Genomic DNA, 12734 nt, shown 5'->3' on the forward strand with positions numbered 1-12734 from the left:
CAATATGTCATGTTGCCTATGACGACTATGTACAAATTATTACTTAATACCTATATCATTTTATGTCGCGAAAGGAGCTTAGTTAAGAAAATTCATTCCAATTCGTTATTATGGGCTCGTTTCCAAAATCAAAGCTCACTTTAGTATATAAATTGTTGGACTCTTGTTTCCGTGTGCGTAATTGGTACGAATTTTTTTTCTGTTCATTTATCTACTTATTTTTATTATGTATCTCAAATGGTGATTATTAAACTATTAAACCGGTTTCATGACCTATTCATTTACTAATCAAGCAAAAACGTTTTATTAGGGCATAGATTGTCATCAAATGGAAAAAATAAATTAATGAAAAACTTTGACATTTCACTGAATTTTGTCAACAACGTTTTATTGCAATGAATTTTTCAATGTATTTCCAATTAACTACGTTATACTTAATAGTGTTAAGCTATAATAAGCCTGTGTCGTGTTTAAAGTGCTATCAATGCTCATCACTGACGGATCGTGGATGCTACAAGTACAACTTGAAACAGAACCATTTGAAAAACTGTGAAAATAACACGAAATCGCAACAAGCACCTGTCTGCCGATCATTGATGCAAATAAATTATTTCACTTTAGAGCAGGATCTCGTCGTGATTAGAGAATGCGCCTACATCTATAAACAGCCACTAGGGTGTGAACAATCTAAATTCAGCAACATACATTACTCGTTGATGTGCGAGTGCAATGAAGACGGATGCAATAAAGGAAGAAATTTATCGGAAGAGCCTAAATTACTTCTTTTGATGTTCTTGTACAAGATGATGACATAATAACATTAATCCCTCGCAGAGAGAGGGACTGGAACAGAGATTGGATTTTGCAGCTGTTATTCTAGATATCAAAGCTGATATTATGTATAATAAATATGTATATAAACATCATAGCAAAGCAAATGAATGAATTTCCAAAGATTGCGGCCCTATGACGTTTCATTGATGTATTTAAGTTACGTAGATAACAAAAACTTGAAACTATTCATGTTACTGTGATCATTCAATGAATTAAATTTGTTATTGGTTCTGCGTCATATTCTATTACAGCTACTATAGTTTTGCTGTAACGCATCGACCCTCTTGCCAAATGTCACGCCAATTACTTGAAACCAAATAAGACCATTTTCACGACTAATTTACATTATGTATTCACAAATCCTCATCTCGTCCGCGCGAAGCTGGTATATCCATTTAGGCTACCAGCAAATAGGTAGGGAAAAAATCGTCACGAGCGTGTCAGATATTTTACTTCAGAATATATCTCGAATGATTTTTTCCGATGGCTTGGAACGGCGAGTTCATTCATAGGTGTTCGTTGCACCAATCCCGACGTTCAGTTCAGTCATCCCAACGTTACTGTTATATATGGTTCCAACGTGAAGAATTTCAGACATACGGCAATTTCCTTTTTTTTTTAACTTTACAGCATTACGTTAGATAGGCAAATGAGCGTAACGCCCATCTGGAATGAGGCGGTTATTGGATACGGAATATAAGTACCGCAAACCACTCCAAGATATGAGGACGAAGTTTTAATCATATTATCCGCGCGTTCAATTATAATTGATTCCATATTCAGAGCCGTAGAAGCATCAGAACGTATTACGAATCACTAAAATATCTGTTTGTGCTTTTATTAAATAATACGTGTTCAAATCACAAAATACTGCCTATTATAATAACACGTCACAATTTTGTTATATGTTTATTTTATAACTCACCAATGTGTCTCATCTGATAATCTAATTGTAAAAGTTTTATGCTAGATAGAAAATTTAGATTTAACCAAAAAAACTTTTCCTTATGCAGTTATTTTTATACCAATTTTGGCACACGCTGTGGTATTTGATTTTTTCAAGAAACTATAGGCCGCAAATTTTTAAGCTTTGTCTAAAAATCGTTTTAAATTTGGAATGGCATCCCCTAAAACTCCGAGACATCTAGTTTCCTTTGAACATATTCCTAGCCATTGTGCAATTGTTAGAAATCAGTCATTTAGCTGAGATGTTGGTAATAGGAATTTATAACAAATTTAAAATATTTTGTAAAGAAACATGACATAGACGACATCACTTTAATCATTTCTAACGTGTCCCCGAGTTAGTACGCGTGTGTACACGTGTGTGTATTCTCTATGACCTTCAAACGACCAATCGATACGTTCACTTATTGAAGAATTTGCTTTACTTCAAGAATTCTTGAAGGGAATCTCTTGCGGGCAGTAAATGATCGAGACGTTCTTCGGTAACAGTTGCGTCAGGACCAGTAGAGAAATATCGTCAAGTGGCTAATTTAAATAAAGGTTATTATTATGTGATCTCTTTGCCTAAGGAATCTATAAATGGAATTATCAATACTTGACGCGACATATAGCTATGATTACTCGCACATTTCAGTTTTATTATATGCATTATTCTTCTTTATCGTTCCCTCAATGCCGAGGATCACGTGGTATAGACTACCAACTACTACCAATTATATACACATTTTAAAATTTGAATTTTTTAATAATATTAAAATCTATTATGTTGTATCCAGTAATTCCGTTGTAAATTTGACGGGCATCCGTATGATTTTAACGCTTCACTTCACAGGAGATAGCTGTACTATAATTTGACATCCAGATTTTTGTGACTGGTGTTTGCCTTGTTGGTATTTTTACAAAATCATAAAGCCATTACATTACTGTTTAAATTAATTTACCAACACAAATGTACAGTTGTGCAAATTTAGAAACGAACCAGAGTCGTGCAATCATGACTCATAAGTAAGTGACGTCATTAGAAGCATTGCAAATTCACAACTCGACGGATACATTTAAAAAAAAGTTTGCTCAACTCTATTCTGCAGCAGAGTATATATATTTTTTTAATTATATATATATAATAATATATATTTTTAAAACATAACTAGTCGTAAATCTCATAGCACAAAAGAAAATTCTAGCTTAATAAGCATTTTTAAGGAAAGTTTATTTATCAAAATTTATAAAAAATCATTGTCACATTACATAAACGGTAACAGTTCCACAAGCCTGTATCGAGTACATCAATTATAAAACGATATACAGATAGCATTTATTCACGAACGATTTATTTATTGATCCTCACCTGACTCTGTTGTGTTATGGCATCTGTCTGGTGAGCTCTTTCGACCGTCCTTACGGCCGCTAGTTCGGCTCCGATGGGCGGCGATGGCGGTGACGACGACAAGCTGACAGGACTACCAGGAATACTTTCGGTCTGTTCTATCGCGTTCATAGAACTTTCTAGAGATGCGAAACCAAACGATATCGGACCTGCGTTGGAAGAAATGCGCCGAATTAAAGAGCGAACGGTTAGCGTGGTATGGACATGTGATGCGTAGAGAGAAGATGCATGTGACTAGGAGATGTATGGAAATGGTAGTTCAAGGTAGAGGGGAGTGTGTGAATGACGATATGAGAGAGAGAGGAGAGAGTGTTGAGATGATACAAACAAGAACTGTTCCCACCCCATCTAGTGGGATAAGGTGGAGAAAAAGAAGAGTTGGAAGAAATGCGCTTGAAATTTTGCCGCGACAATATTTTACTTTAAACACGGCAATAATTTTAAGAATTTACATAAGAATTTACGCCACCTTAAGTTGAATGTTAAACTTTGAGGCTCATTTACAAGGAATATGGTTGTATTTTGGATATTTAAAACTACAGATATTAACAATCACGGCAATCTGTCTTACTCTGTATTTTATACAAATTTTGACAATCTATAGAATACTTAAAACAACTAGAAATTGTGTAAAGAATATGATTTAATTCAAATTTTATCTCTTCGTTGTACATATATAATTAAAGTAATGGTTATACAGTTGGCCGATTATTAAAGAGATGTAGTCAGTTTTTAATTGGTCTTTTCTTTAACTAAAATAAACCATGGCATGCAATGGCGGGAACATGTTTTTGCTTTTCTACCTTCATACATATACATATGCACGTGAATGTTTAAAATAAATATATTATTCAAGTTAAGTATTAAGTAAGTTTTTAAATTTAATATTTAATTCTTTTGTTCTTCCTGTTGCCTATATGTCGATGGCCAGAAGTATTACGAAACGACGAGAAATACACACGAAGAATCCTGAGTTTTGTGAAGCAACGCATTTAACGAACATTTTATTGAAATTAAATAAACAGATATTGGTAGAAGCGCTTTGTTATTAAAACAACATGCTATTGAAGATCGTAAAGAATATTGTTTTATTGGCTTCGCCTTGTTGATAAAAACAACTCGCACATAAACCTACTATACAATACACTAATTCGTTCAACTAAGCCGTGCATTTACAGCGAGTAGCATAGTAGATAGTTAGGTAAAGGCAAGCGAGAACCGGGGTTTATTGTAAATATAAAAAAAAAAAATCCTATTTATGTAGTAGAAAATCACTGTGATCGAGCGACTAATAATATTTATTAAAACGAGAAATGCTAATCATTAGGTTTATAATTTATATATTTCTAGTAATGTATTCTCCTGAAATTTCAATTACATATATTATATGTCCGACGACTGCCCCCCAACTTCGAGATGTATTAAGCCGAGCGGGCATCGTCTTACAACCTAATCACAGTGACCCTACAACCTAATGGTGTAGGGCCTTAATGAAAGTCAGACTATCGACAGTGTCAATAAATAACTTAAGATTTTTAAGCATTAATAATAAGCATAAGCACAACGGATCCACGAACTTGGGAAACCTAAATCACATTTCATTCGAAATAAAACAAAAGTAAATGACGTCTTAACTTTCTCGCTATAAATAAAATGGAAGTCACGTTGCTACTGTACTTTTCAGTTTACTGCATATTGTAATTTTGTTTAATACTCCTTTTATGTGGAATAATTATATTGTTGTTGTGTTGATAATCATAAATATTAATTAATACCTTTTTAGTTTTAGAAAAGCCCTCTGATTTTGTTTCGTCTATTTTTTCAGGTCCTGGCTCTTTTTCGAGTCTATGATAATATTGATCCACATTTATAATCATGTTTTAGTTTCAATAAGAACAATGTTAAATGATATCCATATTTAAATAAGAGGCTTTTTATTTGAATTTCAGTAAAATTGAACGGAGAACAAAACAAGACCGAAAGATTGTCCGGTGAAAGAATGTAAGTCGAAGTTAGTTAACAGCAGTGACAGAGAAAAGTGGAATTCCTTGCAGGAGTCTTTCTTCCCACGGGGGGTCAATCTACATAGCATTTTATGTTTGTCAACACGACAATTTGTATGAGAATGTTCATTTATTTAATTATAAACTAATAGAGTAGATAAAATTTAATTGAATTATGCATAATATTTTTTGTGCAAGGGAAGGGCAATGTCACTCCGTTGTAACAATCGCTAATTGAATGAAAATATAGATATTTCTCGAAACTACTAGCACTATAATTGTACGTTCATGGTAATATAACAAAAACCTTATTTGGAATGTCAATAATAAATGGTACCAAGTTTCATCACAATCTGTTGAATGGTTTACGAACGCATAGAGTACAAACAAACAAAAATATGTCACCCTAAAAAAATATAAAACAAATAAATATAAAATAAATAATAATATAATAAATATAAAATATAAATCCCATATAAATTTCAAATCCTAATTCATACTCTTGGGGTAAAAATTAGAATAACACCCGACAAACGTGTACATTCACTTCTGATCAGTAGGTATATCGTATATTCGTGCTTTTTGTTCTGAAAATGACGGACTACCATACAAGCATTAATTTCCCTTATTGTATTACATTCGGGGTAAATCTCCAAAAAATTAATCTCAATGGATTCTCACAAAATAAAGGCATCATGTGCTAAAATTTCAAGTCTGTAGCCCCGATAATAGTTTAGATTCCGCATTGATGAACTTATCATCAATAAGTCGAACAAGTAATAATAGTTTTTTCCTCGGTTTTCTCGAGGCGTTATTACAAATCGTAACATAATGAAATAGTCTTAATATTTAATATAATATTTAAATTTAATATATTATTAAATATATTCTTAATTCTAGTCCTATCCAATCTGGTAGCTCCCAGGAGCTATCCCAGCTTCATCGGTTTGATAGGCGATCTCACATCGCTCAGCATGAGTGAACTTGATAACACTAACCTTAGTAAGAGCAGTACTTCGCTGAATCTACCACCAGATTCGAATTGTGACCCACTGAGAAGATCCGGTGAGAAAATCAGTCTGTTTTTATTTATTGCTTAGATGGATGGACGAGCTCACAGCCCGCCTGGTGTTAAGTGGTTACTGGAGCCCATAGACATCCACAACGTAAATGCGCCACCCACCTTGAGATATGACGTCTAAGGTCTCAAGTATAGTTACAACGGGTGCCCCACTCTTCAAACCGAAACGCATTACTGCTTCACGGCAGAAATAGGCAGGGTGGTGGTACCCACCCGCGCGTACTCACAATTGGTTAGTCTTTGCCCGTTCAACTCTTCGTATTCGACGAGTTCGACGACAACAATCACAACATTATTACTATTTAAATAAGGCTTACATTTTAATACTTATATAAATTATTTAATTTATATTTCATTACGTATATTTAATAATTTATTTAATTTAATTATTTATTATTATAAAAGTAGTATTTTATGGTGTATTATTTTAAGTAAATTATTCGATTTTTATTTCATTATTATTCATATACTATACTTATAGATTCAAGTTTTGTGTTTAGAGTATAGATTTAGACTTGTTGGAGTTTGAATATAAATGTAATGGCAGGCAACACTTGACACATGATTACAGATTTCGAATATTAGAATTATTTTAAATGTTTAAAAAACAGATGATTGTATTCTCCTAAGAAAAAGTAAGGACTTCTCATCTAGACAGGGTCAAAGAAACATGTAAGAGTTTTATAAAAAATATAAAGATAATAGTTGTATAATGGTGTAAAGTGTTCAAACTATCTGCAATATAATTATAATGAAGCAGTGTGTTTTTAAATAGCCCCTCATCACCTACAGAACCCAGTCCCCTCAAATTTAACCATCCAACAAGACTGAAGTAAAGAATTATTGTTACCACTACATATAAAGCAATATTTGTTTTACGAGATTTCTAGATAATTTAAAATATTTTTTTGTTGTGTTCAAACTAACATGAAAGTTTTTTTTTTTTCTATTATCTTACCAATCTTTATCTACCAAGTTTCCTTTGGGGCTATTAATTAATTACGTAAGGGTCCTTAGAGAGGGCACAAGGAATTTTTATCTCGAGAGGGAGAAGAGGTAAACACTATTCTTACATACGTAATACATTACAAGTCTTAATGTGTGGCTTTTGATGTAGTGATGGACATTTCAACGTGAAGTATTAGGTTAAAGCAACTCAACAACAGTTGTGATGCTCATAAACAAAATTTAAGAGTGCATTAATCTAAGGGAATCTAAGGGGGTCTAAGGGAAGATCATGAATATCTGAAGAATCGATCTGTACGAAGAAAGAAGAAACCTATCTGAATAAAGAGTCCAGTTCATGATAAATTTGGGCATCGATTTATTAATACTTTGGGCTTGGTCACAACAGATCAATGTGGGTCACAGTGAATGGTTAATTTACAGTCCCTGTGCCACTCGATATTAAAACAATATTAAAAATTATTGCCACTAACTATAAACTGTTTTCTTTTTTATTCCATTAATGTCAAACTATTTAGGAAAACCAGATAAAACCTTTAAAAACATGGGGTAGAGGGAGTCTGAAAAATCTTGTCTTCTTTTCTAGGGGTAGGTTGAATTAAAGCAGCCAAAATTGTCATTACCTAATTTAGAGAAAGCTTCTTATGGGTGGCTTCAAAAAAAACATTCCCAAGCATCTCACCATAACTTAATGGGAGTTCTGAGAAATCGAACTTAGTTTCCATTACCTTATAATTGGACTGACTCATTTAAATACATTGCTTAATGATAAACAAATATATAGATTAATCCAGAATCTAGTGCAGTTGATAAGAATATATTCTTAATTGTTTTTGGCATGAACTGAACCTTTTTTTTATTATACTCTATAAGTTATTAGTAATTGGTTTTTGCTACTTTTAGGCTAAAATGTTATTGAATTAAATAGTATTTTGGTATTAATCAAGTTTAAATTACTAATATATGAGGAATTTTTCATTTAATTAATAATTTTTGTATGTTAATTCTAATTAGATATTTTCACTTAAACATACCACTAGACCTTCCAACAGGATTGAGTCCCAGTCGCCCTCGAACTTCGCTTCTATCACTCGCTGTGCTTAGAAGTAGCTTTGTTCTTTCCATATAATCCATGTGAGTTTTAAATAGCTCGGTGTACCTTTCATGCAACTTTGCGTATTCCTGTTTTATAATAAATAATATCAAATAAGTAATAATTGAAATAATTTCGTTGTTGGTTCAAGTTTTGTTTATATTTCTGGTCAATTTCCAAAAAAACCAGTAATAGTGCAGATTGAAAAATAGATAAATTTTATCTGGGAACAAACTGGGAATTATTCTGTATTAATATATAATGAGTAATATTCTCTGAGTATTTAACACTGGAAGCTGTTTAGCTATTTCAATTTTATATAAGATTCAGCAGTTATATAAATAAAATTGTCATTTAAAAATTTACATGGATAAATGGTAATCAAGCAGAATTCTTAATTATGCACCACTAAGGCATTTATTTGTTTAGGTTATGATATTACAAGTCTTATCACTATTTGCGAACAAATTATGACAATGACCCATCGCAGGTCATTCACTTGATATGTTACAGTCTAATTATGATACTCTTACATTGATTATTTTTTAATTTTAGAATGTGCTTATCACCACGCATTTTTTTAATCACTATAACATATTTTTAATCTCGCAGTTCTACAGATATTTTTGATGATGCAAATGATAGACGCATAATATTTAATTTTTATATTTACTGACAAACTAAGTAATGCAAGTATTTCCCTTTAAGAATCCAAATGTTACAATTTTCTGTCAAACTTTATAGTGTTTTATATTGCATAACTTACTTTTTTCAATTCATTTTCTCTTTCTTCGAGTCTACTAGCATGATCCAAGGAGTTCTTGTGTTTAAGTTCTAACATTCTCACGATGCTATCCAGTGCTTCTAAACGGCCAGTCAAGTCTTTTCTTTCTCCTTCATAATGATCCTCAGCTTCCAGTAACTGAAGAAATATTGTGATGTGATTATTCTCATCAACTAATCAGTATGTTACTACATGATGATTTTAGCATAAAACAATTACTCAACTATATAAGTGACTACATTATTAATCAGACTGCCCTCTGGGGAGTAAGAATTAAACTCTCATATCTCATATGAATAACAGCTAGAAAGAATGGTTTAGGGAAGAATAACATATATATCAAGTCCAATAAATATTTCTGGTTTTTATTTGGGATTTTAGCTCCATTATAGAATTTATATCGAATATATATAGAATTTATATCGCAAACATTAATGATAATAAAACCTTAAGTCAATATAGTTGCTGCACTACATTAGATTTCTTTTTAACTACTTTCTTATTACAATTTTTTCCAAAACACGTTATAAGACAAAGAAATCAGGCTAAGCGCAGAGCACTACAAGTAAGATAATGTATTGTATAATGTAAAACACATTCATAAACAACTCACAATCAGAGCAACTGAGCAATAGCATTCAATTTAAATGCATTCCAAACAACAAAAACTTGAGTAACACTGTTGTTCTGCAACAGTGAAATGCATCGCTTTGATTAAGAAACAGTAAATTAACAAGACATTAAATTATTCTATACTATTCATTATTACATTAATTTATAATTCACATTTTTGTTGGGCAGTGTAAGAAAAAAACTTTTGCTTTGTTTATTTCTGATGCATGACAATCTATCAATAAATAGCAATTAATCATTATTCGAGCTAAGATGCATGCTGTTCTAAATACTTATACATAATACACATTACTGTGTTTTCACTATTAAAAATACAGCTTAAAACAATGATACTGACTATTTTTACAAAAGACAGCCAAAGCGACATGCTCACCTTGGGATTCAGATAACAAAATGGATCACACATTTCTCACTTTTTTATTATTATTGCACAAAGTTGATGAAGAAATAATGTATAAAAAATGTGTACAGCATATGGAGTTCAGTACAGTACTGAATGCAATCTAACAGCCTTGTAATACAAAACAAAAGAAAATCAAGGTCTACTTCCTTGCATTATTATTGGGATTTATACCTTCTGTTCAGCGTACTTCCTGGCTGCCTTCTCGCGTTCATACTGCGTAACTAACTGCTCGTTGTCTTCTCGCAATAGCTCTAGTTCCACCTCGTGCTCTTGATTCGTCTGATAGGCTGAATCCAAGCACTCTAATACATTCACTAGAAGTGGCATCAATGTTTTTACTACATCCTCATCGTATCGCGCTATCATACGTTCGAACTCTTGGTAGATACTTCCAGCAAGAGATTGTACCTTCTCTGACATAACTACGTGAGAATCTTCATGAGTTCCGTATATGGTCTCATTGGTAACATACCCGCTGCTCGCACTGTCGTCGAAATTCATTTTCGATGTTATTTATTAACTTTTGGTTCAAGGAAATTACGTCTGCCCCCACCGAGGCCGTCTAATGAATTTTACGTGAAAACATGATTTTAATTTGGTGAGCGATATTGTTGAATGACGCGATCGATTTTAGTAACTTCCAAATTATTATAATTTGACGCTTAGACATTGCTTTTAGTGAAAATTAATATGCGTGTGATTATAAATACGCAAAAAGAAAGAAGCAAAGATTACTGATTGCACACCATTTGTTTGACGTATTTGCGGTGACTATCGAAAAAATTACTATTTCTCTGGGAAATGGTAACACAGAGTTGACAGAATTTCCTGTTGTGTGGCTGTGACTCATTTTAATGTAAATAAATTATTTTAGAGAACCCGTGCTTTTTTCGCAAATTTTTTATTAAATCGAGCTGTCAAATGCATTCTTAGTAATGGAATTAATTTTTATAAAAACGTTAACAAGCGAAGTAAAAACATGACCATTCTTGAAGATTCGTTGATAATGTTTAGTAGGTAACGAATCGATATAAGTACCAATATCCCTATTGTCTATGCTTCTTAACTTAAAGTTTTGAATGCTGACCATAGAGTTTAATCTAATTTTTAGATATCTTAGTGCCAGTAGCCGCGAGTGGCTATTCTGAGAGTTGTCACGTCACAGCCGGAGTCCCGCAAGGCTCCGCCCTCTCCCCGTTACTATTCAGTTTGTACATCAATGATATACCCCGGTCTCCGGAGACCCATCTGGCGCTCTTCGCCGATGACACCGCCATCTACTACTCGTGTAGGAAGAAGGCGTTGCTTCATCGACGACTTCAGACCGCAGCTACCACCATGAGACAGTGGTTCCGGAAGTGGCGCATCGACATCAACCCCACGAAAAGCACAGCGGTGCTCTTCAAAAGGGGTCGCCCTCCGAACACCACGCTGAGCATCCCTCTCCCGACTAGGCACGTCAACACCTCCGCCTCCGCCATTCGCCCAATCACGATGTTCGACCAGCCCATACCGTGGGCCCCGAAGGTCAAATATTTAGGCGTCACCCTCGACAGTAGGATGACATTCCGCCCTCACATCAAGACGGTACGCGACCGTGCCGCCTTCATTCTAGGACGTCTCTACCCGATGATATGTAGGCGAAGTAAAATGTCCCTTAGAAATAAGGTGACACTCTACAAAACTTACATACGCCCCGTCATGACCTATGCAAGTGTAGTGTTCGCTCACGCGGCCCGCACTCACTTAAAATCCTTCCAAATTATTCAATCCCGTTTTTGCAGGATAGCCGTCGGAGCCCCGTGGTTCATCAGGAACGTCAACCTCCACGACGACCTGGACTTAGAATCCATCAGTAAGTATCTTCAGTCGGCGTCGATGCGCCACTTCGATAAAGCGGCACGACACGAGAACCCTCTCATCGTGGCCGCCGGTAACTACATTCCCGATCCTGCGGACAGAATGGAAAGCAGTCGACGTCGCCCAAAACACGTCATCTCGGATCCTCCCGATCCACTAATGGTGCTTCTAGGTACTTCAAGCACCGGTCACCGTTCTCGTCGAACCCGTCGCTTGCGACGAAGGGCTCGACGAGTAAATTAACTCCCAGACACAGCCCACTGAGTTTCTCGCCGGATCTTCTCAGTGGGTCGCGTTTCCGATCCGGTGGTAGATTCTGCGAAGCACGGCTCTTGCTAGGGTTCGTGTTAGCAACGTCATCAGGTTTGAGCCCCGTGAGCTCACCTACAAACGTTAGGATTACGCTGAAATAGCCTCTCAAAGCTCTCAGCTTAGGTAGGAAAAAAAAAAAAAGAAGTTGTAGAGATAGCATCTGCCCTAATAAGAGCAGTGCTTAGCAGAGTCTGCCACTAGATCGCAGCCTCGACCCCTTGAAAAGATCCAGCGAGAAGCTCAGTGGATTTTAAAAATGCTACTTAACTATTCTGGCATTCAGTAGGTGTGTTTTGTATGAATTTTAGCAGTCTAAAAGTCAACAATAGTTGAAAAGTGCTGATAACGAGCATCACACGAGGAGGGCAAATGTCTTGAAACTTTAAGTCACAGATTTTCATCAAGTGTTGGA

General features: G+C 34.6%; 1 protein-coding gene across 4 annotated transcripts in view; it reads right to left on the reverse strand.

Moving 5' to 3' along the window:
* The window catches only part of syd (JNK-interacting protein syd), a 39953-nt gene extending 28797 nt beyond the window's left edge, over positions 1-11156 (reverse strand). For 2 of the 4 annotated variants that reach the window (XM_028177857.2, XM_028177867.2), the window contains exons 1-4: positions 10322-11156; positions 9097-9252; positions 8272-8419; positions 3149-3336 (exon numbers count right to left, since the gene is read on the reverse strand). In XM_028177857.2, coding sequence (XP_028033658.2) covers positions 3149-3336; positions 8272-8419; positions 9097-9252; positions 10322-10651 — 822 coding nt within the window. In that variant the 5' untranslated portion in view covers positions 10652-11156. The remainder of the gene's footprint in view (positions 1-3148; positions 3337-8271; positions 8420-9096; positions 9253-10321) is intronic. The other 2 variants (XM_028177861.2, XM_089727830.1) reach the window with 1 other exon arrangement.
* Positions 11157-12734: the final 1578 nt, after the last annotated feature.

Source organism: Bombyx mandarina, chromosome 01 (assembly GCF_030267445.1).
Source record: "Bombyx mandarina strain Sakado chromosome 01, ASM3026744v2".
NCBI classification, from domain to species: domain Eukaryota; kingdom Metazoa; phylum Arthropoda; class Insecta; order Lepidoptera; family Bombycidae; genus Bombyx; species Bombyx mandarina.